This window comes from Drosophila novamexicana, unplaced genomic scaffold, assembly GCF_003285875.2.
Source record: "Drosophila novamexicana strain 15010-1031.04,08,12 unplaced genomic scaffold, DnovRS2.1 tig00000817-arrow-arrow-pilon, whole genome shotgun sequence".
In the NCBI taxonomy this organism is placed as follows: Eukaryota; Metazoa; Arthropoda; class Insecta; order Diptera; family Drosophilidae; genus Drosophila; species Drosophila novamexicana.
The window spans coordinates 302502-328790 of NW_020824827.1; the positions used below are offsets into that span (position 1 = coordinate 302502).

At 42.4% G+C, this 26289-nt stretch overlaps 8 protein-coding genes across 8 annotated transcripts; 6 read left to right on the forward strand and 2 right to left on the reverse strand.

Moving 5' to 3' along the window:
• Positions 1-203: 203 nt before the first annotated feature.
• LOC115764179 lies at positions 204-524 on the reverse strand. The gene is made up of 2 exons (XM_030707065.1): positions 510-524; positions 204-443 (listed from the first exon to the last, which is right to left on the reverse strand). Exons 1-2 carry the CDS (start codon positions 522-524, stop codon positions 204-206), a joined length of 255 nt encoding a protein of 84 aa, XP_030562925.1.
• Positions 525-2749: 2225 nt separating this feature from the next.
• On the forward strand, positions 2750-3455 carry LOC115764180. The gene is made up of 2 exons (XM_030707067.1): positions 2750-2764; positions 2823-3455. Exons 1-2 carry the CDS (start codon positions 2750-2752, stop codon positions 3453-3455), a joined length of 648 nt encoding a protein of 215 aa, XP_030562927.1.
• A 2477-nt stretch (positions 3456-5932) lies between these two features.
• LOC115764181 lies at positions 5933-7017 on the forward strand. The gene is made up of 3 exons (XM_030707068.1): positions 5933-5956; positions 6019-6171; positions 6322-7017. The coding sequence occupies exons 1-3, from the start codon at positions 5933-5935 to the stop codon at positions 7015-7017; spliced, it is 873 nt and encodes a 290-aa protein (XP_030562928.1).
• A 2330-nt stretch (positions 7018-9347) lies between these two features.
• Positions 9348-10365, reverse strand: LOC115764182 (mediator of RNA polymerase II transcription subunit 15). The gene is made up of 3 exons (XM_030707069.1): positions 10351-10365; positions 9669-10287; positions 9348-9523 (listed from the first exon to the last, which is right to left on the reverse strand). The coding sequence occupies exons 1-3, from the start codon at positions 10363-10365 to the stop codon at positions 9348-9350; spliced, it is 810 nt and encodes a 269-aa protein (XP_030562929.1).
• Positions 10366-16038: 5673 nt separating this feature from the next.
• LOC115764183 (probable serine/threonine-protein kinase DDB_G0280133) lies at positions 16039-16907 on the forward strand. Its single transcript, XM_030707070.1, has 2 exons — positions 16039-16053; positions 16110-16907. Exons 1-2 carry the CDS (start codon positions 16039-16041, stop codon positions 16905-16907), a joined length of 813 nt encoding a protein of 270 aa, XP_030562930.1.
• Positions 16908-18349: 1442 nt separating this feature from the next.
• LOC115764147 (odorant receptor 82a) lies at positions 18350-21030 on the forward strand. The gene is made up of 6 exons (XM_030707023.1): positions 18350-18656; positions 18694-18907; positions 19797-20142; positions 20208-20312; positions 20756-20908; positions 20980-21030. Exons 1-6 carry the CDS (start codon positions 18350-18352, stop codon positions 21028-21030), a joined length of 1176 nt encoding a protein of 391 aa, XP_030562883.1.
• A 1424-nt stretch (positions 21031-22454) lies between these two features.
• On the forward strand, positions 22455-23730 carry LOC115764050 (omega-amidase NIT2-like). The gene is made up of 5 exons (XM_030706891.1): positions 22455-22511; positions 22580-22920; positions 22980-23160; positions 23222-23455; positions 23537-23730. The coding sequence occupies exons 1-5, from the start codon at positions 22502-22504 to the stop codon at positions 23626-23628; spliced, it is 858 nt and encodes a 285-aa protein (XP_030562751.1). The 5' UTR covers positions 22455-22501; the 3' UTR covers positions 23629-23730.
• Positions 23731-24078: 348 nt separating this feature from the next.
• Positions 24079-25887, forward strand: LOC115764044. The gene is made up of 2 exons (XM_030706884.1): positions 24079-24370; positions 24843-25887. The coding sequence occupies exons 1-2, from the start codon at positions 24157-24159 to the stop codon at positions 25799-25801; spliced, it is 1173 nt and encodes a 390-aa protein (XP_030562744.1). The 5' UTR covers positions 24079-24156; the 3' UTR covers positions 25802-25887.
• The last annotated feature ends 402 nt before the right edge of the window (positions 25888-26289 follow it).

Genomic DNA, 26289 nt, shown 5'->3' on the forward strand with positions numbered 1-26289 from the left:
AATTATAAATTCGGATTACTTAAATTTTGTTTTTCGGGCGCACAATTGCGCACAGTCGGAGCTGAGAAGTGAGACTAAAGCGGCGAAGAGCCGAGCTCCGGCGAGCCGAGCCGGCGGCTTATCAGCCTTATCAGCATATTGAAATGGTCGAAGAGATTGTCACAACAATTTGTTATTTATTAACATATTTATTTTTTGGTCATTTAAATGTGGATGCCCAGTGTCTGGGGATTGACGAGCGTCGCAGTGCGCGGTGCATGAACCTGTGTGCTGCCCCCCAGTTGTGCCTCATATTGCGCAATTATCGAACGCTGGATCTGCTCCAGTTCCTGGTCATTACGGTATCTCAGCACGTTGACGGTGGGCTCATTGTCAGGCGTGGGCGCGGGGGCGGGGGCGGGCGCGGCATAGACGAGCGCCAGCAGGGCGAACAGCAAAAGTAGCTGACATGAAAAACCATATAACATTCTCTATATATCTTTTATATATATCTCACATCTGGCACTTACGCAAATAGTCTTCATTTTTGTGCAGTTCTTAAAGCAAAACTAAAACGCGCGCTTGCCGACGCAGGCGCTTTTATAGTCCGAAAAGAAACAAAACTTTAATAAAACTTAAATAATAATATCATTTTTTTTTTGGGGCTCAAAACTTATCGTTGTGTTCATAATCAAATTATAATTTGCAACTATACGAACTTGAACAACTTGAAACGTTAACGAAACGAGTTTTGGAAACTCATTTGTTTAACATAATATCCATGGCTCGATTGTCAGGCAAAATCGATCTGACAGTATTGAGCCCTGATTTTCCAGTAATCGCAAAGCGGGCTCTCAGTATACCCTGTACATATTGAGATTGCTTGCGAGCAGGGTATTATAATTTTGTCGCAATGTATGTAACGGGTATCACAATATTGTCGATAACGATAAATATCGATTATCAGCTTAAGTTTGTCGAGCATATCTTATGTTATTATCTGGATATCTTCCCTCCATTCCCAGTCCAATCAAAATCATTGCCAGAGATATAATATTATATGTTTGTGGCAATGTGTGCTCGTATGTCATATCGATAAGTATCGAGTTTATCGATTATTTTACGGCATGCAAAAATATATTATTAACCGAATACCAGCTTCCTTTAGTTCGGTGCTGCATATAGGGTATCTGCCAGTCGAGCACTCTGACTTGCCGGCACAGATTTCTTACGATGAGCTTAATTATTCCTAAGACTACAAATTGGCGTGTTTTTGTTCGAATTCGATTTTGCTTTGTGTGAAAGCGAAACCATCCAACTGGTTTTGTTAGCATGTAAATTAAAATAGAATGTGGGCTATGGTATTGAAAAAAAAAAAGAAGCAAACTAGTCGCTGATATGCTTAGTTAGCTGCCATATATCAATAAATCAATCACAAGTTCACTTTCATGCTGATTTCTTTATTTTATTTTATTTTATTTGTATTACTTCAGCTTGTTTTACTTTTAATGCTCCGATTATAATATGTTGTCATAGTCGCAATAATATGTTGAACAAATATATTAAAAGTTCGAACGCGCACTTTTCTGTTCTCTAGCTCAATTTGGCATCTAAATCTGGCAACATAATACCTGGTCAAAATTAAAGTGGAAATGTAACCTCCAAGTCTCAAATATCGTACATAGACATAGGTCAAAATTTCCCACCCCCCATAACTCTGTCAAAAACCAACAGATTTTCATAAGGTTTGGCTTTTTGTTCATGGTTTGGTGTGGGAACATTAATCTTGGTCAAAACTCATGTAGCCATACGTCAAAATTGCCCACTTAGGTCAAAACCCATCCCCATAATTCGGTGAAATCTCATCAGTTTTTCACGTGGTTTGGTTTCTTGTACATAGTTTTTCATCTAAATCTGGCAACATTATGCTTGGTCAAAATTCATGTGAAAATGGTACCCGAAAATCTTAAAGATCCTTTATACTCATAGGTCAAAATTTCCCATCTCACAGTATCAAAGGCTGTTTCCCATTTCGGACTCAAGAAATTTGTTTGTAAGAAAAGTGTTGCATATTTTCGGGCTGCTTGCGAAAATAAATTGCATATAAAAAGCAAACATTAAATTGTAAGATAAATGTTTATTTTTGAAATTCTTAAACGTAATATGCCACAAATTTTTATTAAATTATTTAACATTTAAAAAAATATTTTTATATTTTAACTTATGCAAGTATGCGCAATATTTAAGTCCACATTTTCGGTCTTTGGCAATTTTGGTAAAATTCCAAAAATGTAAATTTTATATATAATACTTATTTTAATAAGCCGTCTGCCGACAGTCGCGTCTTAGATGATTCCCGAAAAAAATGCATTGCCGACACACAAGTTGACATTCCAGCTGGGCCCCAGTTTTGGACAAACCCACAAATCTGGTCGCCAAATTGGACACCCAGCCGTAATTTGAATACATTTACACATTTTCCGGCTCACCAAATCTGATGTGTGTGTGTTTTTTTTTTTTCATTTTTGAAGCTATATGTTCCAATTAAAAAACGTTTGGCATTTTGATTGGAACACGGGGTCTGATATTTGTTGCCCAATGCAGCAGCGCATTTGCATGCTGTTGCATCTTTGGGATGCAGCCGCATCTTCATATAAATATCGGGCGGAGTTGCAATTGGCGGACACACAGACACAGCCCAGCAGCTGCACAGCACACTCAGAGCCAAGAAATAGCCTACGGTGTGGAAAACTCAAGCCCAAGCACAACAATGCGCGCTTTTATGGTAAGTGCCACAGCCTAATCCTCGCCAGAAATTAGGTTAAGCCCTGCCTTATTTGCAGATGCTTTGCCTGGTAGCCGTCGCCCGTGGTCAGTATGATTATACGCCCCAGTCCCATGCCGGGGATGGGCGTGGCGGTCTCATAGGCAGTCCCGATGTCGGCGCCGCCCAGCTGTCGGAGCCCATACTCATTGCCAATGAGTTCAACAAGGAGTTCTACACGTACAGCGCGCCGGAGCAGGAGTTCGACAACGGGCCCGTTAACGAGCAGATCGCCAATAGTCTGCGCAAGAATCTGCGCGTGCTCTTCATCAAGGGGCCGGAGAACACGGGCCTGGAGCAGGCGGCACTGCAGCTGGCCTCGTCCGCCTCGGACGATCGCACCGCCATCTATGTGCTGAACAAACAGGCCGATATTGGCGAGCTGGCCAACAGACTGAACCAGGTCAAGCTGCAGACGAACAACAAGCCGGAGGTGCACTTCGTCAAGTATCGCACGCAAAGCGATGCGGAGAATGCACAGCGCATCATCCAGGCCCAATACGATTCGCTGCCCGGCCGCTCGACCAATCACAATGCCGGCTCCTCGGCGCCAGTCTTGGACTTTGCCACAAAGAATGGCCCAGTTGGAGCTGCAGCCACAGGCGAGGCACCATCAAATAGCGTGTATTTGCCACCCAGCCGTAGGTTTTAGATATAAGCAAATGTTCATTATAGCTAGTATACACTGTTAAAAAAATATAATTTAGTTTTTCCCTAATTCGATTCGATTTGAGTACGTTTTTTCGCTGGGCAAAATAGTTAACTGCGCCAACTATTAGAGGCAGGCCGACTATTTTCGACGCGACTGTTGCTATATCTTATTGCAATATTTATTTGAATTAGTTAAAAAGCTTGAGTTGCTTACTGTAAAGCTGAGCCAACTATTTCGAACGCGACTGTAAGCAATATGACTAAATATGACCAGGTCAACAATTTTGAATGCGACTGTAAGAGATGTGGCTGTGTCTTGACAAAAGGCAAACATGATTTTGTCTAAAATGTCGAGTCAAGCTGGTCAACAATTGTGAACGCGACTGTAACAAATTTAGCCTCTCGTAAAAGACAATATATTTATGTTTGCTTATTTAATTAAAGTGCTTTAAATTAGTCACAAATCCTAAAATGTTGCTCTTTAATAAAAATAAATAGTAATTACTTTTAAGTGAGTTGCTGATACTTTAAGCTGGGCCAAATATTTTTAATGCGACTGTTATAAATGTGGCAACATTTTAGTTGGGCAAAATAGGTTGAGCAAAGTGACGTTTTTGAGCGCAACTCTGGACAGTGTTGCTCTAGTATAAAAAAATAATAAAATATAAGTTTAAGTCAAAAGGAGTTAACAGGCAGAGACGTGACAGTGTTACCACAATTAATATCGACTTTAATCGAATTAGAGATACGTTAAATTCAAAAAGGTTTTATATAATATTTTTAACCCAAATCATGAATTAATGTGTTTTATACCCTGAACCCATTAAATATGGTTGAAAAGGGTATATTGCTTTTGTGCAAATTTATGTAACAGGCAGACGAAAGTATCTCCGATTAGCATCGATAGCAGAGACGATCTATCAATATCTGTCTGTCAGTTTGTCTTACCTACAGCCCGCACAGTGTAAGTTTGTTATCGATAAACGATAACTTGCCCCGTTTACAAGCAATCTATAAGAATCGATTTTGACTTGCTGTTTTTTGAGCAAATCTCGTATGTTATAAGAGCTAGAGTCAACAAATTTGATATTTAGCTTCTTGAATAATATATATATATATATATATATTAAATATCTTTCATTTTTAGCTACCCACAACCTAAAGTAAATAAATAAACCCATTGACATCATCAACAACTGTAATTGACTTTTGAAGAATATACGAATATTTTATAAGATCTGCTGTTGAAAATTTCATCAAGATCGGTTAAGAAACACAGAAGTTATTAAGTACAGTTGTGTTTATGTTGACACGTGTCGCCTTTATAGAATTCTAATAATAGCACTGCAATTGCGATTGTATTGTATTCTGTGTTGTGTCTATGTGCCGCTATTTTAATTCGGTTTTAAGTTGTTGACATGGCTGTCGAGTAGAGGCGCTGGCAAGTAGCGCGCTCTGTTACGGGTTCGAGTCTTATTGAGGGAAGTAATATTATTTTTATTCTTTTTTTATATATTACTTTTTTTTTATTACTACTAACGCAAACGAGCTGGAGTAGGGTTCAGGGTATCCCCTAGTCGGGATGCAGATTAGGCTGAAGTTGCTTGCAAATCTTCTGCTTCAATTGTTTAACCTGCCGTATGCGTGATATACGATGCACAATATTTATAGACAAATTGTAAACAATTATTACACGAGCTTTAACTGTGGGCCTCTTCTATCAAATAGCTGGTAGAATAATTAGCATAATGTCGCTCGGCAAAGACAATGAATGGGGCTCTTGTTAGGCTTTTATTATATTTCGAAAGCTAACGACGCTTCAAATTGTGTAAAGCTCGAATTTAAAATTGTGGACGAGCCAGACATGAAACCATAAACTGCTTTCTTTGGCAACAAACATTTGTTTACATGTTTTTTTTTTGTATTTTTACTTTGACTTGAATTAATTTATGCACATTTGGCAGACGCAACCGGTTGAGGGGGGATGGGGTCATCTGCTCCGCACAAGTCAACGAGCCAACTAATTTGGCGATCAGTTAACGTTTTGGGTCTTGGCCAGCTGCATATGCATGAAAGAAATGACTTTCTTTCGTTATTTGTCGCATTTACCAATAATATTTCGCATTAATTCCGCATTGGCGTTGAAATATTATGAGATTATACTAATTTGAATACCGAGTCGCTGGGCTAGCCCGGGTTATATAACGGTCCAACTGAGATGCATCTATCTAATCTGAATATTTCCGAATATGGTTCCGTGATTTGCCAACCACATGGCTAGGCCGTCCGGCGCTTGGGCAGCTGGGACAATAGATTCGATAATTTTATACCCAAATTTCTATTGGGCAGGGAAACGCTGCGACATATTGCGAGCTCTTATAAAAACATTGCCGGCGCTCGATTGGGGCATCAGTTGAGTTCAATCTGCTCGGGTCAGTTGAAGTAGAAGTTCACAGTCCGCCAGGCTCAAAAGCAAAAATGCAACAATTCTTCCTTCTAGTGGTAAGTCACAGGGTCTTATTGGTTTGTGCCACACCTCAAGCTGATCTCCTCCATATTCGCAGTGCTTGTCGTGCGTGGTGCTCGTCGCCGCAGCTCCGCAGGGCTACAAGTATCAGCAGCCAGCTCTGCAGGCGGGCAATCTGCGTCCGCAGACGCCGCTCTCGGCAAGTGGAATATACAACGTGCCCGCCCAGCAGCCCGTCTACAATAATGTTGTGGAGGCACCGTTGCCACAGCCTCTGCCCCAGGCCCAGCAGATTGTCTACCAGCAGCCGCAGCCCCAGATTCAGCAGCAATTTGTGCCTTCTCCGCCCCAGCAGCAGTTTGTGCCCCAGATCCAGCCTCAGCCCCAGATTCAGCAGCAGTTCGTGCAGTCACAGTATCAGGCGCAGCGTCCCTCGATTGTGACCAAGGATATCTATATACACTCCGCACCGGATGACACCGAGGAGCTGCAGTCGGCGCCTCAGTTGGATAACACGCCCATTCGCAAGAATTATCGCATTGTGTTCATCAAGGCGCCCACACAGAATCTGAAGCACACCGCTGCCGCGCTGAAGCGCGCCCAGGCCAGCAACGAGGAGAAGACCGTCATCTATGTGCTGTCCAAGAAGCCCGACATCAACGAGATTCACCAGCACCTGCAGCTGAACCAGAACGAACCGAAGGTGCACAAGCCCGAGGTCTACTTCATCAAGTACAAGACCACGGAGGAGGCACAGCGCGCCCAGCAGGAGATCCAGGCTCAGTACGATGCTCTCGGCGGTGCCACACACATCTCGGACGAGGGTGTTGCGCCCATCACCAGCTTCTCCGGCTCCGGCTCTCTCAATCTGGGCAACATTGTGCCGCAGCACATCCAGCAGCAGGCCCAGTCCCAGGCCCAGAGCGTGGGCATCCAGCAGCAGAACTTCCAGAGCGGCAACTTCCAGAGCTCCGGCGGCTTCCAGAGCTCCGGCGGCTTCCAGAGCTCCGGTCTGCAGACCTCCTCTGTCTCTTCCGGCGCCAACTTTGGCGTCAATGTCCCATCCAAGCGCTACATCCCAGCCAAGTCTAAATAAGGTGGACATTCCACCGCATTTCTTTCATTCAATTCCAACAATCGCCGCATTTTAGTTTATTTTAATTTATTGTCAAATCAATAATCAAATCAAAATAAATATATCCAATATCTTAGCCAGACATAAATATTTTTAAATTTTATAGTTAATTGAATTGTATTTGAATAGGATTTATTTTCTGTGAAGAAACTAGAAGTACTATATTTTTTCTTCTGTCTCTTTTTCCTATTTTTGTCCCTTTCTTACACGCCCCTCATTAGTTTATTTATCTAAAACAAATCTTTAAGTTGTCCAAGGATAGGATATATCCCTTTCCCTTTCGTCCCCTTCTCTCTCCTTCCCTCACTCTCTTTTTCTCTAAATTACAAGTTTTAAGTGCTTGAACACCCTCTTTCTCTCTCACTCTTCCCCTTTCTAACCCTCTTTATTTCTTCCTTTGTCTCTATCCCTCTCACTCTCACTCTTCCGATTTCTCACTCTGTATTTTTCTCTTCCTCTATAGATCTCCCGCTCTCTATCTTTTCTTCATTTTCTCTTAGTCTCCTTCCCTCTCTCGCTCTCCTGTTTCTCTCTCTCTATCTCTTACTCTCTTTCCTTCATTTTCTCTCTCCCTCCTGCCCTCTCTCTCTTTTTATCTCTCTTTTTCTACCTCCCTATTTCCCTAATTTTCCCCCAACTCTCTCTCTTTAAGGTCTCTCTCACGCTCTATCTCTATCTTTTCTCCCCAGTCTGTCTGTCTCTTATTTTCTGACTCTCCCCCAATACTTTTCTCTCCCTCTATAGTTCAATTGGTTAAAGGAGTGGGTCCCTCTGACAATTCACCTCGCCTTCAGCTAGTTGGAGTCCTAATTAATAGCACAAGATGTTGATTAGGTTATATTTCAATCAGAGAAACTGTCTGGCCTATGCAGACCGTGATCCGTCGTTAAATCTTGTGCGTTAATTGAGTGAACCTAATGATTATTAACCATAATTGTAAAACCTGAAAAGATCATTTATTCAAAAGCTTAATTGCTTAATTAACACCTTTTTTGGATGAGTTCGCTGAGGATACTTATCGATGTCTTAATAGGAAACTGCAAAGCTGAGCAGTCGCTTAACCAGGCTAGACCTTGATAAAAGCAGGGCCGTAAATTTAAATATATTTTTGGTGGGGAATGGCTAACGTCTCACTTTAGGTTTGGTTCATGATCTGGCTTTTCACTTTTATCAGGCCTAGTATGAAATTCTGGGTCGCACCTGGGTTCGTCGCAGTCATCCTTGTCGCATCTTTGACTGTTTGCCTTGACTGAATGCTTGATTATTAATGCATTCTTTGGGCTTGAAAGTGAGCGCTAAGATGGAGTTTGAGGGAAACGGGATCTTCGATTAGAAGAATGCGTTGGCTTAAACATCAACAGAATCGCAAAACATTCAAACTGTGAGACGCAAGCGTAGCCTAGATGAGCGTCGAACTATCAAGTGGGAGGTCGCCGGTTCAAATATAGAAGCAGTTTTCATCCAGCAATGAGCACTAAGATGGGAATTATGGGAAATGCGATCTCCGTTTGGAAGAAACAGAAACATGAAGTCTAGCATCGGACTATCAAGTGTAAAGTCGCTGGTTCAAATCTAGAAGCAGTGTTTAATTCCTATAGTTGTTTATTTAATTTATTATAATTCACAATTATAAAAGCATATTTATTGTCTAAAAAACATCAACAGCAACACGAGGTCTAAGTCTTCGAACTATCTGGGGAGAAGTCGCTGGTTCAAATATGGAAGAACCTTAAAATTCCTATAGTTTATTTATTTAATTCATATTTATTTATTATGTATTTAGCTTATTATTATTCAAATAATTACACAACCTGCCGCATTTGAGCCGAGCTTGGGTAATATCTTCTATAATATCTGATGAGGGTTTATGCCAGTATAAATTATAGGCCCTAAAAAGTGTGAGCAACCACTTAGTGACTCAAGATATTGCTCTGCACGATCATTATGTAGATTTTGGGATTATGCAAGGCAAATCAAATGCTAATCGATGCGACCGGTTTTCCCAGCCCGGCTAAATCAATGTGGCAATGTGCAGAGGCATAAAACTATTTTGTTTTTTTTTGTCTTTGATTTTTGTTTTCGTGATCGCCTTTGTCAAGTAACAATTGTGAAAGATGCGCCTGAAGGTCGCTGCGGAGTCGGAGGGGGAGTAGGAAAACGAAAATATTTATTCAGCTAGATATATTTAATATAATATATAGTTAGACAATTTGTTTGTTTTTTCTTTTTTTTTTTTTACCTATGACTACAATAACAACAACAATTCTTGAGTTCTCAGTCAATTCTCAGCATCACGCACGCAGATGTGCGGGCAAATATTTGCTAGGCACGGCGCCCGTGAGGCCTGCCGTGCTACCAATCCCTGCACCTGTGCCCACCTGATTATCCAGAGCACCGATAACCGATGTGACCGGTGCCACGCCCTCGTCGGAAACCTGCGTGGTGCCGCCCAGCTGATCGTATTGAGCTGCAAAGAAGACCAAATCGATAAGCGAAAAAAACCCGGCAATAGAGGTTAGCCTCCTCTCCAATTCTGTTGACCATAAAAGCGACTCGCAAGGTCTTGGCCGTATGCAAAGTTTGTCTTCCGTGGCTTTTGTTTTGGAACTTACCTTGTATGGTGCGCTGCGCATGCGCCGCTTCCTCCTGCGTTTTGTATTTGATAAAGAACACCTCCGGTTTGCTGATGGGCTTCGGTGCCGCCTCCTCGATGGCCGTTTGCAGCTCGAGCGGATCGGGCTTCTTGGTCAGCACATAGATGATGGTCTTCTCCTCGACGGGCGCCTGCTGCACCCGGACGGCCGCCTTGCTCACGCTGGGCGTCGGCGCCTTAATGAACACAATGCGATAATGTTTGCGTGGTGGGCCCACGGGCAGCACGGGCTGTGGATAGCGCTCCTCTGGCTCCTCGGCGGGCGGCACGTGCACATAGATGTCCTTGGAGACGACGGGACTGTAGGACTGCGGCTGTTGATTGTAGCCAAAGCTGGAGACCTGCTGCTGGAAGATCTGCTGCTGCTGCTGCTGCTGCGGCTGTTGCTGGAAGATCTGCTGCACCTTGGGCGCCTGCAGCGCCTGCTGCACGAGACGCTGCTCATCCACGCTGGCCGCCTGCTGTTGCAGCCCGGCTAAGCCGGGTATGCTGGGTATGCCGGGCAGCTGCAGATTTCCCCCCGCCTGGTAATTGTATCCTTGTGGCGCCGCCAACGAAAGGCCCAGCAGGCACGTAACCTAAGCAGAAAACGCGATCCATTAGACAAATGCTACAGAAGATTCCAACCAAAAAGCGCTTACAATAAACACGCGCATTTCCGTTTCGATTTGATGGCCGACTGAAGACTGAGCACCGGGTTGCTTGGCAAACAGAAACCAACTAAATGCTAATCAGTCGCCGACTGTCACTTATAAGACGCCGACGCGAATCTCTGTCGTGATGCTGCAGCAGCAGCTGGAGATGGAGCTGGAGCTGGAGATGGAGATGATGATGAGAGACGACGCAAAGTTCAAATGAAACTGAAACTGAAACAGAAACCACAACAAAACGCACGCAGTGCGAGGGCCAATAGATCTCACAAGCGACAACAAAGCCGCTTTTCAAATACCCTGTAATCAGTGAGGAGGGCTATATTGTTTTTATGCAAATGTTTGTCACAGGTAGAATGCGGCATCTACTTTTCGATGATCTGCATAAACAGTCGTGTGGTATTTAGGTTCTGTTAAGCTCATATTAAGCGTTTTGCGATCGATAAATATCGATAAATAACATCTTTTTTTGAACTTTGTTTATAATTCTTAAGAGTTGGATATTTAGTTTCATTTATGAAAATACTTAAATCAATTTCATTGCGACTTTACCCAATATCGATAACCGCTTGCTTTAAGCCTTGCGATTTTCCTGAAAATCGATAAATATCTAGAACCTTTTTTTAATCAAACTTCGAAGTCTTTCAAATGTTTTGCATTTTAAATTTGGCATTTGGTTTTTCGTTGTTTTATTTCTACATTTTTAATTTGCATATGCAAATAAAGTTTGTTGTGATTTCCTTCAAATTGATAAATATCGATATCCATCAGCTGTTTCTCGAGCATATTTTTAGGCTCATAGAAGACAGAAGCTCCAAGCTTGTCATTTAGATTTAAAATCTTAAAATCACGTTACCTTATCAGATCAACTATATATCTATATTCTCACAAAATCGATAAATATCGATCTAGATAGATGTGTTCTATATGTTTTGAGCATCTCCCAAAGTGAATAGAGAAAGACACACCAAGCTTTGTACTTAAACCAGATCTATACCTATTTGTTTTTATATTCTAGGCAAATCGATATTTATCGATATGCGAATCCTTCTCTTAGCACATCTGGAATATATTACTTTTTAGCTACCATTCGTTTATCTTTCAGTTACCCAGCTGCCTACAGGGTATCTGGCCGTCAGTCAGTCTCGAGACTTAGCTATTTTCTTTTGAACAACCTTGAGACGATATCTTCAGTCGGCGCAGACTCACACTCTCCGCACGCAAATGCCTGCGTCATCATATTTTGGGGCTTAGCGCCAGGCAATACAGACACAGACACGCTGCCCAACACGCCGGAAGTCATATGTGAATTAGCATATCCATTGTTATGGGGCCAATAGACAATTTCGCCGAAGATCTCTCGATGCTGGGCAACAATAATTAAACATAACTTGCACAAATCGCCGCAAAAAAATAGTTATCATTAGTGACGCGCCAAATTGCGCAGATTTTGGCCGTTTTATAAATCGCTTTTGATGGTCATCAGGGGCCTGACCCAGTTTGGGCCCGAACCGAGCCCCAGTTCAATTTGCAGCTCTTGCCAATTTAATTGGACTATGCGCCGTTAAGGCCCGCATTGCATAATGCCCTCTATGTGATATGGGCATTATTGTTATTACCATTTTTTTTATGTAATTTTCTTTTTAGCCAAACGAAAGAAATCAGCATTAGGGCGCGAATCACTTGATTGTAATAATCTATCTGAGGCACAATCATATTTGATTTCGAGCTAACAATTTACCTAAATTAAAGTCTATTATATTACTTCACATTGGTTCAACTAGTTAGATTAAATTATGTTCGCACAGGAAAATGTTAATTATATTTGATTTTTTTGATATTGGCATTTAATAATTTTGCAGATTAACACTTTGAATGTGTATTTGGCATGGCTTTAATAACTGTTATTAATAAATTTTTGCTTTTGATATGTGAACAGGAAAATAATACTTATATATATTTTTTATACCCTGAACCCATTAAAAATGGGTATAAGGGTATATTGTATTTGTGCAAAATCCAAATGTATGTAAAAGGCAGAAGGAAGCATCTCCGACCCCATAAAGTATATATATTCTTGATTAGCATCAATAGCCGAGTCGATCTAGCCATGTCCGTCCGTCCGTCCGTCCGTCTGTCCGCCCGTCCGTATGTATGAACGCAAGGATCTCAGAACCTATAAGAGCTAGAGGCATGAAATGCAGGTGTAGGTGCTCCTTGTTCCCGCACAGATCGAGTTTGTTTCCGATAATCGATAACTTGCTCCGTTTCCAAGCAATCGATAAAAATCGATATCGATATCCTGCTTTTTGGCCAATTTTGGTAAATAATAAGAGCTAGAGTCACCAAACTTGACATATAGCTTCTAAAATAAAATATATATATGCATTTGATGTTGGAAGAAGAGGGTTCAGTGTATCCCCTAGTCAAGAGCTCCCGACTAGAACCTCTTACATGATTGTATTGCTTAATTGAGATTTATTAAAAAAATTTATTTTAATTTAGCAAATTGTGCAGGAAAAAAAAATACGAAAATAATAATCATATTTGATTTTTTGATATTCGCATTTAATATATACACACCTTAAAGATTAACACTTGGTATATTTAGTTGGTATTGCTTTAATAATAGTTATTAATATTCATTTATTATACTATATTTTATTTTGTTTTTTTATTTTCTTTTCAAAATCAATCAATGTCCGTCACTGGCTCTGGAAATTTGGGTCATAATTTGATTGTGTGCGAAGATGAGATGATATTTTGACGTATGTGCGCAGATTAATCAAATATCCCAAATGCTGCGGGGCTTCCTCCACTCGTGCATCTGTCGTAAGTTATATTATTTTATATATTATTTTATTGTCTTATAAATACTCCTGAAGCCAGCCAAGGCTGGTTATATAAGCCCAGTGTGGTAGGCGTTCTTTTGTTTAATGTACTCACGCAACGGTAAATACTCGATGCTGCTTTGCCTTAAGTTGTTGTGCAACACTGTTAGCCGCTTATTAGCGTTTTATTGTTGCATAAATTCGAAAATTTCTTTACACCCGCCGAGTGCTTTAAGTGCTTTTATATATATATATTGTATTTTATTTTCACAGCTCGAACTTTAATCAATTTCACTTTTATGACGATCGCGTGCATAGAAAATTAACATGGTCAAGGCTGTTGGCGCTAATATTCGACAATTACCAACACTATAAACACAAATGTGCATATATACAAAAATCAAATTTAATAATTAAAATATTATCCATCAAATTTAGATATATATATATATTTATAAAAACCTGGCGAAAAGTGATGATAAAAATAATGAGCTATTAAATGCCTTTATTGAGTTTTCGGCAAGCTTGCAGTATTGCATAACGAGCTTTAAATTTTTGAAAAATTCAAATATTATTCAAAACGGTTTTACTCTTCAAATTGCGCATTTCATTCAATTTGTGGGCAACTTTTAATTGATAAATTTGTCGAAATATGCAAAGCTTTAAGTTTTTTAATGTCAACTTTTGGTTTTGATATCGAATAACGGTTGTGGACCAAGCTTTTGCGCAAGCCAAAAGCTTTGCAAGCCATTCAGCGTGTGGAATACATATTAACTACTTTATTGTAAATTATTAATATAATGAATTTGTATATGCCAAGTCTTGAATAACAAGAATCTATTCTTATACAAAATTATTTTCATTTGTCAGGCATTTTTTTAAATTTAAATAAAAAAAGATAAACTGTCAACTTAAGTCTTGAAAAACAAACAAGTTTTTCTTACAAGAAGTTCAAGAACTTCAAGAAAAATATTTTTATTTTGTAACCTTTTTTTTTTAATTTTTATATTAACTAAAAGATTGGCCGTCAATTCGTTAAAATACTAAAATACCTAGGAAATATTTACATAAAGATATAAAACAAGTAAGAGGTTATAGTCGGAAGCTCCCGACTAGGGGATACCCTGAACCCTCTTCTTCCAACATTAAATGCATATATATATTCTATTTTAGAAGCTATATGTCATGTTTGGTGACTCTAGCTCTTATTATTTACCAAAATTGGCCAAAAAGCAGGATATCGATATCGATTTTTATCGATTGCTTGGAAACGGAGCAAGTTATCGATTATCGGAAACAAACTCGATCTGTGCGGGAACTAGGAGGACCTACATTTAAGATTTCATGTCTCTAGGTTCTGAGATCCTTGCGTTCATACATACGGACGGACAGACGGACGGACGGACGGACATGGCTAGATCGACTTGGCTTTTGATGCTGATCAAGAATATATATACTTTATGGGATCGGAGATGCTTCCTTCTGCCTGTTACATACATTTGGACTTTGCACAAATACAATAACCCTTATACCCATTTTTAATGGGTTCAGGGTATAAAAATTACATATTATTATAAGATTTTGTTTATGTTTGTCATGTTATTGAAAAATGCTCAAATATATTATTAATATATATTATTTATGCGTATAATTATAGAAAAACAAAAACATATTGCCTTTAGATTTTGTTTTTTATCAATTATATTATTTATTATTTGAATATTTGGCTGTTAGTCAAATAATTTCTCCCAAGACTTGAGCTTGTGCGAGCTGTGGCACGTTTCATTGAGCAACAGCCTCCAGTTGCGGCTTAGCCCCGACCTCAGACACTTGGCTTAGGAACCCGTTAATGAAGAAGCGTTGAGGGAGCATCGCATGTTCATTAGCCCGTCTAAGCTGCGGTTGTCCAACTGTCCGTCCGGCTGGCCAAGTAAACGGCTCATTACATCGACCACAAATGGAGCTGGAGCTGGAGCTGTAGCTGAAGCTGGAGCTGGGCGTCACGTTTTGGGCCAACAATTGCCGCCGTCTCGTCTATATTGACAAAGGGCTTTTGTCGAAATAATCAAAAGTAAATTAATCTTCAGCTGGAGGCAGATGTGTATGTTCAGCTGAATGCTTGGGCAGCCCAATGATAAATGGCCAACATTGCAGCTCACATGCAAAATTTTCAAGCTCGACGGGTCATTAATTAACCCAGGCCAAATACATGAGCTGCCCGGTGTAGGGTCGGAGTGGGGCATGGGAAAGGGGGCGGAGGGGGGAGGTGAAGGCAATTTCTCAGTTGTAAGTTGTACTCAAATTGATTAGGTGTTTATGCAATTCTGGCTTTTAATAGCATTTAATCGATGCGTGGCCCAAAGGCTGCGCAGCCGACCGCATAATGGGCAGCTGGGGGTGCCGAAACTTGGACAATTAAGAGAAGAAGAAGAAGAAGAAGAAGAAGAAGAAGAAGAAGCAGCAGATGAAACCAAAAGCCAAAGCTTGCAGGGGGAATCACGCTAATTGGCCATGTCTTTCGGGCAACTACAAGCAAGTCGCCGCATTTAATGAGAGTCGCGTTTTTTTTTTGTTGTGTGTGTTGATTTTGAAAAGCAAAGACGAAGGCGAAGGCGATTTGATGGACAACTGCGTCTAGCCAAATGTTTGGCACCAAAAACAATGAACATGCAACAAAAAGATGAAGAAAAAAATAAAACTGAAGCTGAACTTCACTTATTAAGTTGTCGATGGGGGCAGAGTATAAAAGTCAGCCGAAGCTCTGAAAAGTCAAACAGTTCGCAGCGAACAGCCAAGTCTTGCAAAAGCCCAGCCCCAGCCCTCAGAGTCAGCTCAGCCAAGTAGAGAAATGCGTGGATTCATTGTAAGAGCACGGCACGGGCAGCAGGATTAATAACCGACTAACAAATACTCTTGCAGGTCTTGTGTTTAAGCGCCGTGGCTTTGGCCGCACCGCAGGGCTACAATTATAATCCTGGCCCATCCGCTGTGGCCGCCGGCCTGAGCAGCGCCAGCGGCAGCGGCGCCAGCTTCTTCCAGGCTGCTCAGGTGCAGCAGCAGCACTATCAGCAGCCCCAGCAGCAGCAGCAGCAGGCCTTCTTCCAGCAGCAGCCCGTGGTGCATCATCAGCAGCAGCAGCAGCACGTGGAGCAGCATCAGCAGCCCATCGTCTCTAAGCGCTTCTTTATCCACTCGGCGCCCGAGGATGTGGATGAGGAGTACAAGGAGCGTCATATTACTGTGGGCGTGCCCAAGCGCAACTACAATGTGGTGTTCATTAAGTCGCCGCAGCGCTCCAACAAGAAGACCTCCATCAAGATCAGCCCCGCCGTCAACGAGGACAAGACCGTCATCTATGTGCTCAGCAAGAAGACGGACGCCTCCGATGTGCAGGCCGAGGTTGTTGAGCAGGCCAGCTCCACCAGCAAGCCGGAGGTGTTCTTCATCAAGTACAAGACCAACGAGGAGGCCGCCCATGCCCAACAACAGATCCAATCCCAGTACGATGCGCTCGGCGGCAGCAGCCAGCTCACCGATGAGGGCGTGGCACCTGTCACCTCTGTCATTGGCGCTCTCGGCGGCGGAGATGCCGCTGGCGTCGCTGTCGGCGGCACAGGCATTGGCGGCGGCGCCTCCTCGCACACCTCCGCCGTCGGCGGCGTCGGCCAGGTGATCTCGCATCAGACAAGCAATGCCTATCTGCCACCCAGTTTCTAAACGGTTGAGCACCAATCCTTCAAAATAATTGTTGTTGTTAATAAATTTGAATTGTTGTTAAAAAAAAATAAGCGTTTGCTTTCTCTAAACAAATATTTAATAAGCTTAATCAATTTTTCAGCTCAGCTTTATAATTTTTAATTATTGAGCTTGTCGGAGATTAGCCGCTTCTTCAGCTTCTCCGGCAAATCAATTAAGTGTTCAAGCCTTTTGAGGTCAGGGACAGACCCGTAGACGAAGTCTCGAGCAAAACATAACTCTAGTGAATGTCGGACAACAATCACAGAAGCCAACTTTCTTAGTCAGCAAAAAATGTAGCTGAAGATTATGATAAGACAGCCGCAACGAAGTTCAAATACCCTATCCACGAGCTGAGAAAAGTTGATCTTCAATTTGAGTAACTATATATTTGTTTATATTATTTCTATACTTATATACTATACCAAGTATTTATACTATACGATTTTATGCTATGACGCTGCGAATGAGATGAAGGAGTCTCTAAATATTAGATTGGTCGGGATACATGTTTATTTGGTTCTCGAATTTGAATCATATTTCCATTTGCCATAAGCCCGGGCTTGTCCAACTAGTTTTCCATATAATACCATGACCCGTATTTGATTCAACGAATGCTGCTCCTCAGTTTAACATTACTTGCGAATTTGAACCAGCGACTTGCCGCTTGCTTGTTCGACGCTCAGACACCTAAGCGACACAGGCTCACCTAAATTTTAAATAAAACAATTAATAACAATAAATAATAGTTAATAATAATTGTTTACAAGCTATCTCTTCTGTCGTTCTGCCTTAAGGTTCGGTTCGTGAACCAGGTTTCGGGCTTATACCTTGGTTTGTCCAACTGTCGGTGGAGTTTACATTTCAGTTCATGCATAACAATAAATAGGAATTCTGCAACTGAGTCAGACTCGAACCGGTTCGTCTTTGTTACTGGCACATTTCAAAGCGCTTGAACAATCTAAAAGACCCGCTGTAAGGGCATAACACCAAAAAAAAAACGAACTGTAATTGCAAAGAAAAGAAAAATATTAAATTTTTTGCGCGCGTTATTTTTGTGTATATTACGAGAGTTGCGAGTACATTGATTAGGTTTTGATTGCGGACAGGCCGCGGGTTATATAAATACAAACTGAAAGCTTTCGCTTTAAAGAGTGGAGCTGGGCGGTGGGCAGGTGGGCGGATGGGTGCGTCCCCCCCGCCCAGTTGGCCAATTAGTGTCAGCAATGATAATTTATGATGTCAACACATCAACGAGTGTCCTGGCAATCACAGTTATTAGCCGTAAATAAGTCACGACCCGAGCCGCAAAACAATGTCAAATGTACAATTAATTGAACAGGCCGTCAATTAAAATGCGTGTGTCCAGCTGTATATATAAATCCAAGATGGGCTGCAGGCGCACAATATAGCTGGAGTTGGCCATGTCGCGATTGTTTCAGCTGCAGGAGAACTGTCTGCGCCTGATGGGCCACAATCTGGAGAGCTCTGGTGTTCCGGGCAGCTTCTCCCTTGGCCTAAAGCACATCGCATCTCTACTGTTTGTGCTCTCTGCGGAGTATCCGATGTTGTCGTATGTGATCTATCATCGGGATGACATGGAGCTGATTACCGCCTGCCTGAGCGTGGCCTTCACCAACCTGGTCACGGTCACCAAGATCTGGACGTTTCTGCTCTACAAGCCCAACTTTGGCCAAATGATGCAGCGCTTCAGGCAGCTCGACTCCAAATGTAAGCCACAATTTATTGATTGACACCTGGTTTGTAGCTCAAAAAAAAAAAAAACCTTCTCCAGCTCAGCTCGAGGATGGAGGCAATGGCTATTTGGCGCGTGCCAACAAGCTGGCCGCCTCGCTGGGCCGCGCCTATTGCATTTCCTGCGGCTTCACTGGACTCTACTTTATGCTCGGACCCATTATCAAGATCATCACCAGCAGCTGGCGGGGCGTGCCCTACGCCCGAGAGCTGCCCATGCCCATGAAGTGAGCATACTTTTGGCAGACACTTTTTATTTCTTTACACGCGCAGGCACTTGGGAGTTGGACTGAGCTGGTCTGGTAAAGCCTTTAGACGTTGCTGTAGCTCTTATCTGTACCCTGGACCATGTCCAGTTTAAAGGAGCCACAAAAAGCAACCTCCTTTGTCCATTTAATTTCCCTTAAACTCCTTTTAAGTCGCATTCAAGAAACGATATCTTGCATTTATCTATCAAATGTATCTTCAAGTAACCTACTTTTGTATATCCTGTTCGCAAAGTGCAAAAGAGTATATGGATTTTATGCAATGTCCGTCCTGCAGTCCGTCTGCATATGTTGACCACGCCCATTAGAGACAGGCATAGCCCAACTTTTTTCAAATTCCCATTAAGATCTAGTGTTAACAAGTCTTGCAGGTCGATTTATGAAACTCACTTCCTTAACCAGCCACGCCCACTTTCATCACCAAGAATTTAAGAAATGTTTATTTTGTTATTCACAGTTTTAAAGTCACTGCGAGTAATAGTTTTACTGGCACCAATAAAGAGTAAAGATTATTTTATCAGACTCATCTCGAGTTATCCAACACTGAACACTGTCTAACAGTTTAAAAGCAACTGCTTACGGGCTTATAGTTTTAGAGTCACAAGTGAAACAATGAGGTAGACTCTTTGCCATATTTTTTTGCTTTTACAACACTGTCAACAGAGTATTGCGCAGTCGGTTGTATTGGTCAAAATCACGAAATTTCCTTTTGTCTTTTGCCACAGTCATTTACCTTGCCTCAGACCAGCCCCCTTTCCTCCATCCGCAACTCTCAACCTCGAGCCTAGCCATTTTTATGACCCAACTAAGCTTCGCAATCTTTGTTCCTTTGTCGTCGCTTTCATTTCAGATTTCCTTTCAATGATGTGGACAGTCCCGGCTACGAGTTTGGTTTTATCTATACGCTGTTTGTGACCATCGTCGTGGTGCTCTATGCCTCGGCCGTGGACGGGCTCTTCATAACCTTTGCCATTAATCTGCGTGCCCATTTCCAGGCGCTGCAGCAGGACATTCGCGAGCTCAACTTCGACCAGGCCGAACAGCTGGTGCAGCGGCAGCTGGTCGAGGTGGTCGACTACCAAGTGCTGCTCCTCGACCTGTGCCGGCGGCTGCGACGCATCTACACGCCCATCGTGTTCGGCCAGTTCTTCATCACCTCGCTGGAGGTGGGCGTCATCATCTACCAGATTGTGACGGTGTGTGTATCCAGAGTATGTCTAGAGTGTACCAGGAATACTTTTCCTCTCTCTTTCACTTGCAGCACATGGACTCAATCATGGCCCTGCTCGTGTATTTCTCATTCTTCTGCTCCATAATGCTGCAACTCTTCATGTACTGCTACGGCGGGGAGATTATCAAAGTTGAGGCAGGCTAAAAACTATACATCTCTATATATAAAACTCTTTGTCCTGACTGACTGACTGGCATAATGAATGACTTGCTGTCTGACTGACTGACTGACTAATTGACTGACTGATTGACTGACTGACTGATTGACGGGCTGACTGACTGATTGATTGACGGACTGATTGACTGACTGACTGACTGATTGACTGAATGGATGACATACTGTCTGACTGTCTGATTGACTGACTGATTGACTGTCTGACTGACTGATTGAGTGACTGATTGACTGAGTCATTAACTGACTTTCGGGAAATTCCACCCGCAAGTGTTGAAAAATCGCCAACAACGTTTGTATGAAACTTTTTTGTTTATTTTATACGTGCCACGGCAAGGCCGGGCTATATCCGCTAGTAATCTATATATCTAATTATGTATATATATATATATTCATATCTCCTTTAGAGCCTGCAGGTTGGCATCGCTATCCAAACATCCAATTGGCACTTGGCTTTGCCCAAGCAGCGGCGTTCATTGGTCTTCATGATGCATCGTTCCCAGCGGGAGATGCTCATCAAGGCGGGCTTCTATGAAGCTTCGCTTGCCAACTTTCTGGCGGTAATTGACAGCTTGAGCTATTGATAGATGGATATTAATAAATAAACGCCATTCTCTTTGATTTCTTGCAGATTTGTCGGGCCGCCCTGTCGTTTATAACCCTTATTCAGTCCATTGAGTAAAGGGCACAACAACAAAATGAAACAAAAGACATAAATAGCCCCCATTTGAGGTATGTGAACTCTCGAGTGCTTTACTTGGGAAACAGTCTGTGGTTTTGCTGTTAACAGGCCACTTACAAATGCATCTATGTATATATGCGTTTGTTATTCGGAAAAACCACAATTGGAGATCAAATAACAATTATAGACGGTTGTACTCTAAAATGCACTTTGTAAGTGTAATCAAAATAGGTCGAGTTAAACTTAAGGTGCTTTAAATTTTCCAGATAAACAACAAGAAATTTTCTTGACGAGCATCTCCAATAATTAATACTCTGTACTCAATGTAGAGTTCCGAGTTACACTGTGGGAGAATATTCATAGCACAAATGCTCAAAAAAATATTCGTCCGACAATTCCGAATCAATCTAAAGTATTTTAGTCTTACCTGATATAATCCTCATGTCAACCGTTCTGATATCCTTTGCAAACCAGCTTTAACTTTTTTGCAGTGCATGTCAATTGCATATAACAAAAGTCAATAAATATATACAACAAAATTGTATTTTCATATATTCAATAAATGGGCATCGAGTTTCAATAAATAGTATAAAAAGAAGCAAGAGATGCGCCAGTCGAACATGCTCGACTAGTAGATACCCTTCTCTTCCCTTTGCTGCACACATGCATTCTTGAATATGTTTAATTAAAGTTGTTACCATAATAACCGTAAATCATAAAAATAATAATAAATAATAAATAAAAATAATAATAAATAAAAAATGATACAAAAAATGCATTCTTGATTAACTTCGGTGTTTACAGTTCGATCTTAATGCATTTTCACATATGTTACAAAACTGTGTATATGCCAAGGCTCTACTATTGTGAATTTAATTTTTTGTTTAATTTTGGAAAAGTAAAAACGAACGCTTGTATTCGAAATGTAAAATATTACCCCACATATCTAGGGCTTTTAATATATACATATATAAAATAGGATTGACTTTATTTGAGAGATATTCCAAAAACTCATTAAAAAAGTTTAACTTTACAAACGAATCGTTTTCTGGTCCACAACTTTTTTCAACCCATTGATTTTTGATCTGTTTGAATGCCAATTGATAGTAGGAATCCTCACGAATTCAAAAATGTAAAACATTTTAAATCAGACAATATTTAACCGAGATATTTCAAAAAAATCTTCAAAAAAGTTTTCATTTTCGAAACGATCCCAGTTTTGAGTAAAAGTTGACAGATTTCTTCTTCCCGATCAAGAATATACAAATTCAATATACCCTCTTTAGTAAACGTTAATGAGTTCGGGCTATAAAAATTAAATTGGAAAAAAAAAATAATTAAAAAACCACAAAGGAGATCGCTGGATCGATTGATAAGCACTGGAAAATCGAGCTATAAAATGGCAAAACTCGCGAACAAAACTCATCACTCGGCATCGAGTCGAGCTGAGGGCGTGCCTGTCTGGAACGAGATGAGCAACAGTGGGTGCAGAGCGACAGGACATTAATCCGCTGAAGTCCTAATTAAAGCCCTTTGGCATTTCTCGCAGAGCTTACGCTGGGTCTGCTGCAGCTGCCCGTGGGCGTCGATGTGGCGGCAAATGTGCGTCAGGCTGTGGACAGCATTACGCAGCTGAAGGCTGACAATCCGCAGCTACAGCTGGCCATATTGCCGGAGAGCTTCAACGGACCGTATGCCATCGAGCATTTTGGCCGGCATGCGGAGCGCGTGCCGGAGGGACGCACATGTCAGGCGCTGTCCCAGCTGGCCCGGAAGCTGGGCATCTATATTATTGGCGGCAGCATAATTGAACGGGATGACCAGAATAAGCTGTACAATACGTGCACCGTGTGGGCGCCCGATGGCCAGCTAATTGGCAGACATCGCAAGGTAAGAGTGCTTTGCAAAATAATTAAACAGCTTCCACGGACTCGACATCCCACACACAGCTGCATCTCTTCTGCGTGAACATCGGGCCGGAACAGCTGGGCGGCTGCCAGTTCGATGAGGGCGACGCCTTGACAGCGGGTAACCAGCTGACCCTGGTCCAAATTGGAGCACACAAGGTCGGCATTGGCATCTGTCATGACAAGCGCTTCGAGGAGCTGGCACGCCTCTATCGCAACCAGGGTAAGTGAGGGGAGGGGCGGGGTGAGCAGAGTTCCAACTTCAAACGGAGTTATCTTTTTAGGCTGCTCGATGCTGGTCTATCCGTCGGCCTTCTGCATCTGCCAGGGTCCCATGCACTGGGAGTTGCTGCAGCGCGCCCGGGCCACAGATAACCAACTGTTTGTGATCACCTGTGCACCTGCCCGCAACAATATGTCCGGCTATGTCGCCTACGGGCATTCCATGATTGTCGATCCCTGGGCGCGTGTGCAGCGCGAGGCGGGCGAGGGCCGTGAACTGATTGTGGAGACTATTGGTAAGTTCGGGTAAGGGGCAGGGAGAGGGACGGAGAGAGAGAGAGAGAGAGCGCGATTTGATCTGCCCCACTCCCTCACAGATTTCGACATGGTGGATGAAGTGCGTCGACAGATTCCCATCTACAAGCAGCGCCGCATCGATGTCTATGAACGGGCCGGAGCGGACGTTTAAAACTGGGCTGCGATCGAAAATGTAAACAACTCTTAATAAAATATAAATATTGATGTGCTCGATAGGTTGATACCCTGTACAACCTAGAGTATCCTTCCTCAAGCAGATTTTTGCATCACTTTTGATAATAGAAAACCGATCATGATCAGATTTACGAGCTATTAGGATAAATACTCATATAAAAAATCAAAATCAAGATTAATTCTGTTTTTAGAAAGCTTATGCAGAAGGTCACGACTCTCGTGTGCTTGAATGCCGATTCCAAGATACCCTTTCGCGTGTAATTATGTTTTTACAGGTCATAATTAAGTGAACTGAGCGACGGGAGAGCAATTTAAAAGCAACTGATACGACTCGACAGCTCTTATCGGCGCTTAAGCTTGGGCAACGGCGGATGCCGCCGATAGAGCTGGCTGTGGATCTAGCTGTGGAGCTGGCTGCGGATCTGGCTTCAGTTTGTGCCAGTGCGCGATTGGAGAACAACGCGAATAGCTGAGGCCATAGATTGAGTGAGAGCCAGAGACAAAGATGTGGACCACTCTGCTGGCGGCCGTGCTGGGCGCCTGCCTGGGCGCCGCGGAGTCGCAAATAGCCTACACGGGCCACCTGTCCGAGCTGCGCATCAAGGAGCTGAGCCACCTGGCCATGCGCATGGAGCATTCGATTAATTCCAGAAAATATGCCTGCGACAGCTACTACGATCACGTCTGCAGTCGCAATCGGCCGCTCTTCTCGGTCATGGGTAGGTAAAGCACTAGGTGGCGAGTTGAGCTGTAAAAAAGTAGGTTCTTTGACACCCTGTATTTAAGTTGAGTGCTTGAAAAGGGCTATAACTGTGCTGCAATCTCAAAAAACAAGAGCTAAGCTCTTTACGAGTGATTCATTTCAATATCCAGACACCTAAATACCCTGTGTTCACTGAAAGTAGCTAAAAGAGGGTATAATAGATTTGTGGTTCTGTCTGTGCATTTCTCTAAATCATGAATGAAATCTCGTTTCACTAATCGATAAATCGATTACGGCCTTGGTTAATTGAGCATATCTCTGAGATTATAAGAGCTAGAGTGTATATATTGTCGTAGGCTCAGACTACCCATTCGACAGCTCAGAGCTGGGTACAGGGTATCTCCTGTTCGTTTACTTTCGACTTGTGCACACAGTTGTTTTTTAATAATACATTAAAATCCAGCACTAACCATAATCAATCCATGCAGGTCACATGCCGCAGAGCAGCGATCTGATCCAGCTGCTGACCAGGCTGCAAAATGATCCGGAACAGTTCGAGGCTAAGCAGAAGCTCATCGATTTTTTCATCTCGTGCAACACACTGAAGTCTCTGCAGGATTGCTATCGTGAGACCTTTGAGTACTTTAAGCCGCTGTTCGGCTACATTATTACGAAGGATTTGGTGGAGGGCAGCTCGCACGAGTTGCGCGAATTCCGGGAGCTAATCCAACGTTTCGTGGAGCGCAGCAAATCCGTGTTCGGCACGGATGCACATCCTCTGCGCAATCGGCTGCAGACGTACAAGGAGAAGTTCGCCTCGCCGAAAATCTACTTTTATGCGGGCGATCTTAACCGGGAGTACGCCGGCCTGCGCATCTATCGGGAGAGCTATGAGCACAATTTGCGTAATCTGGAGCAGCATCGGAAGCGCAACTCAACCTACGAGCTGGGCGTGCAGCGGACGATGCTCGACTGGAGCCTGTATCTCTACCAGAGCCGGCACAAGCCCATGTCGTATTATTATCCCACGTTCACGGTGCATCTGTACATGACCATGTTCAATATAAGCGAACGCCAACGGGATCCGACCCACTTCCGGGAGGAGGTCGAGTGCCTCAAGTTGCCGCAGTACGTCAATGTGCTCAGCGAGGCCCGATTGTTGGCCATCATCTACCTGAAGAGCTTCCGGCACACCTGGCAGGAGTACTCCGACTGGATACAGTCCTCGACCAAGCATCGAGAGATCTACGACCACGAGAACGAGATCCTTCGCCAATATCAGCTGAGCAACAAGCGTCTCTTCTTCACGCTCTACGCCCAGAACTTCTGTGAGTTTGGCAAGGAACTGGCCGAACATGTCTTTTACCTGGGCCTCAAGGAGAACGCCGACTTCTTCAATACCTACTCGTGCGGCTATCAGACAGATACGGCCCGGAACTGTGTCTAAATTCCAACTAGTTGTAGTTCAAGCTGTAAGCCAAGCTAAAATAATCAATAAAAGTACATAGGTCCATTAGCAGATACCCTTTACTGAAATTTAAAATGTTGTAAAACTGTTAAATAATATCTTATTTTTAATATTTTTGACATAGGTAAAAATTTCCCCTATAACTCGGTGGCAGTCAAAACCGTAAGAGCTATGATGCCGAAATGCTATATATACATATATGCATGCATGCATGTAGGTATGTATGCATGTAAGAAAGTATGTATATATGCATGCATGCATGCATGTACGTATGTATGCATGTAAGGATGTATGTATGTAAGTAAGTATGTATGTATATGTATATATATATACATACAAATATACATTTATGTATATATACATATGCATATTTGTATGTTTGTTTGCATGTATGTACCTATGAGTGTACGCATGTGTGTGGGTTTGTATGTATGTATGTGTGTATGAATGTGGGTACTAATGTATGT

Bases quoted from the DNA above. Each gene is read 5' to 3' on its own strand.
- LOC115764181 (XM_030707068.1), top strand. From the start codon at position 5,933: ATGCAACAATTCTTCCTTCTAGTG. The intron at 5,957-6,018 runs GTAAGTCACAGG...CCATATTCGCAG, and splicing joins AACAATTCTTCCTTCTAGTG to TGCTTGTCGTGCGTGGTGCT. The intron at 6,172-6,321 runs GTGGAGGCACCG...ATTCAGCAGCAG, and splicing joins AGCCCGTCTACAATAATGTT to TTCGTGCAGTCACAGTATCA.
- LOC115764182 (XM_030707069.1), bottom strand. The intron at 9,524-9,668 runs GTAAGTTCCAAA...TCTTCTTTGCAG, and splicing joins TGCGCAGCGCACCATACAAG to CTCAATACGATCAGCTGGGC.
- LOC115764147 (XM_030707023.1), top strand. From the start codon at position 18,350: ATGTCGCGATTGTTTCAGCTGCAGGAGAACTGTCTGCGCCTGATGGGC. The intron at 18,657-18,693 runs GTAAGCCACAAT...CCTGGTTTGTAG, and splicing joins CAGGCAGCTCGACTCCAAAT to CTCAAAAAAAAAAAAAACCT. The intron at 20,909-20,979 runs GTAATTGACAGC...GATTTCTTGCAG, and splicing joins CGCTTGCCAACTTTCTGGCG to ATTTGTCGGGCCGCCCTGTC.
- LOC115764050 (XM_030706891.1), top strand. The intron at 22,921-22,979 runs GTAAGAGTGCTT...TCCCACACACAG, and splicing joins TAATTGGCAGACATCGCAAG to CTGCATCTCTTCTGCGTGAA. The intron at 23,456-23,536 runs GTAAGTTCGGGT...ACTCCCTCACAG, and splicing joins ACTGATTGTGGAGACTATTG to ATTTCGACATGGTGGATGAA.
- LOC115764044 (XM_030706884.1), top strand. From the start codon at position 24,157: ATGTGGACCACTCTGCTGGCGGCCGTGCTGGGCGCCTGCCTGGGCGCC. The intron at 24,371-24,842 runs GTAGGTAAAGCA...CAATCCATGCAG, and splicing joins GCCGCTCTTCTCGGTCATGG to GTCACATGCCGCAGAGCAGC.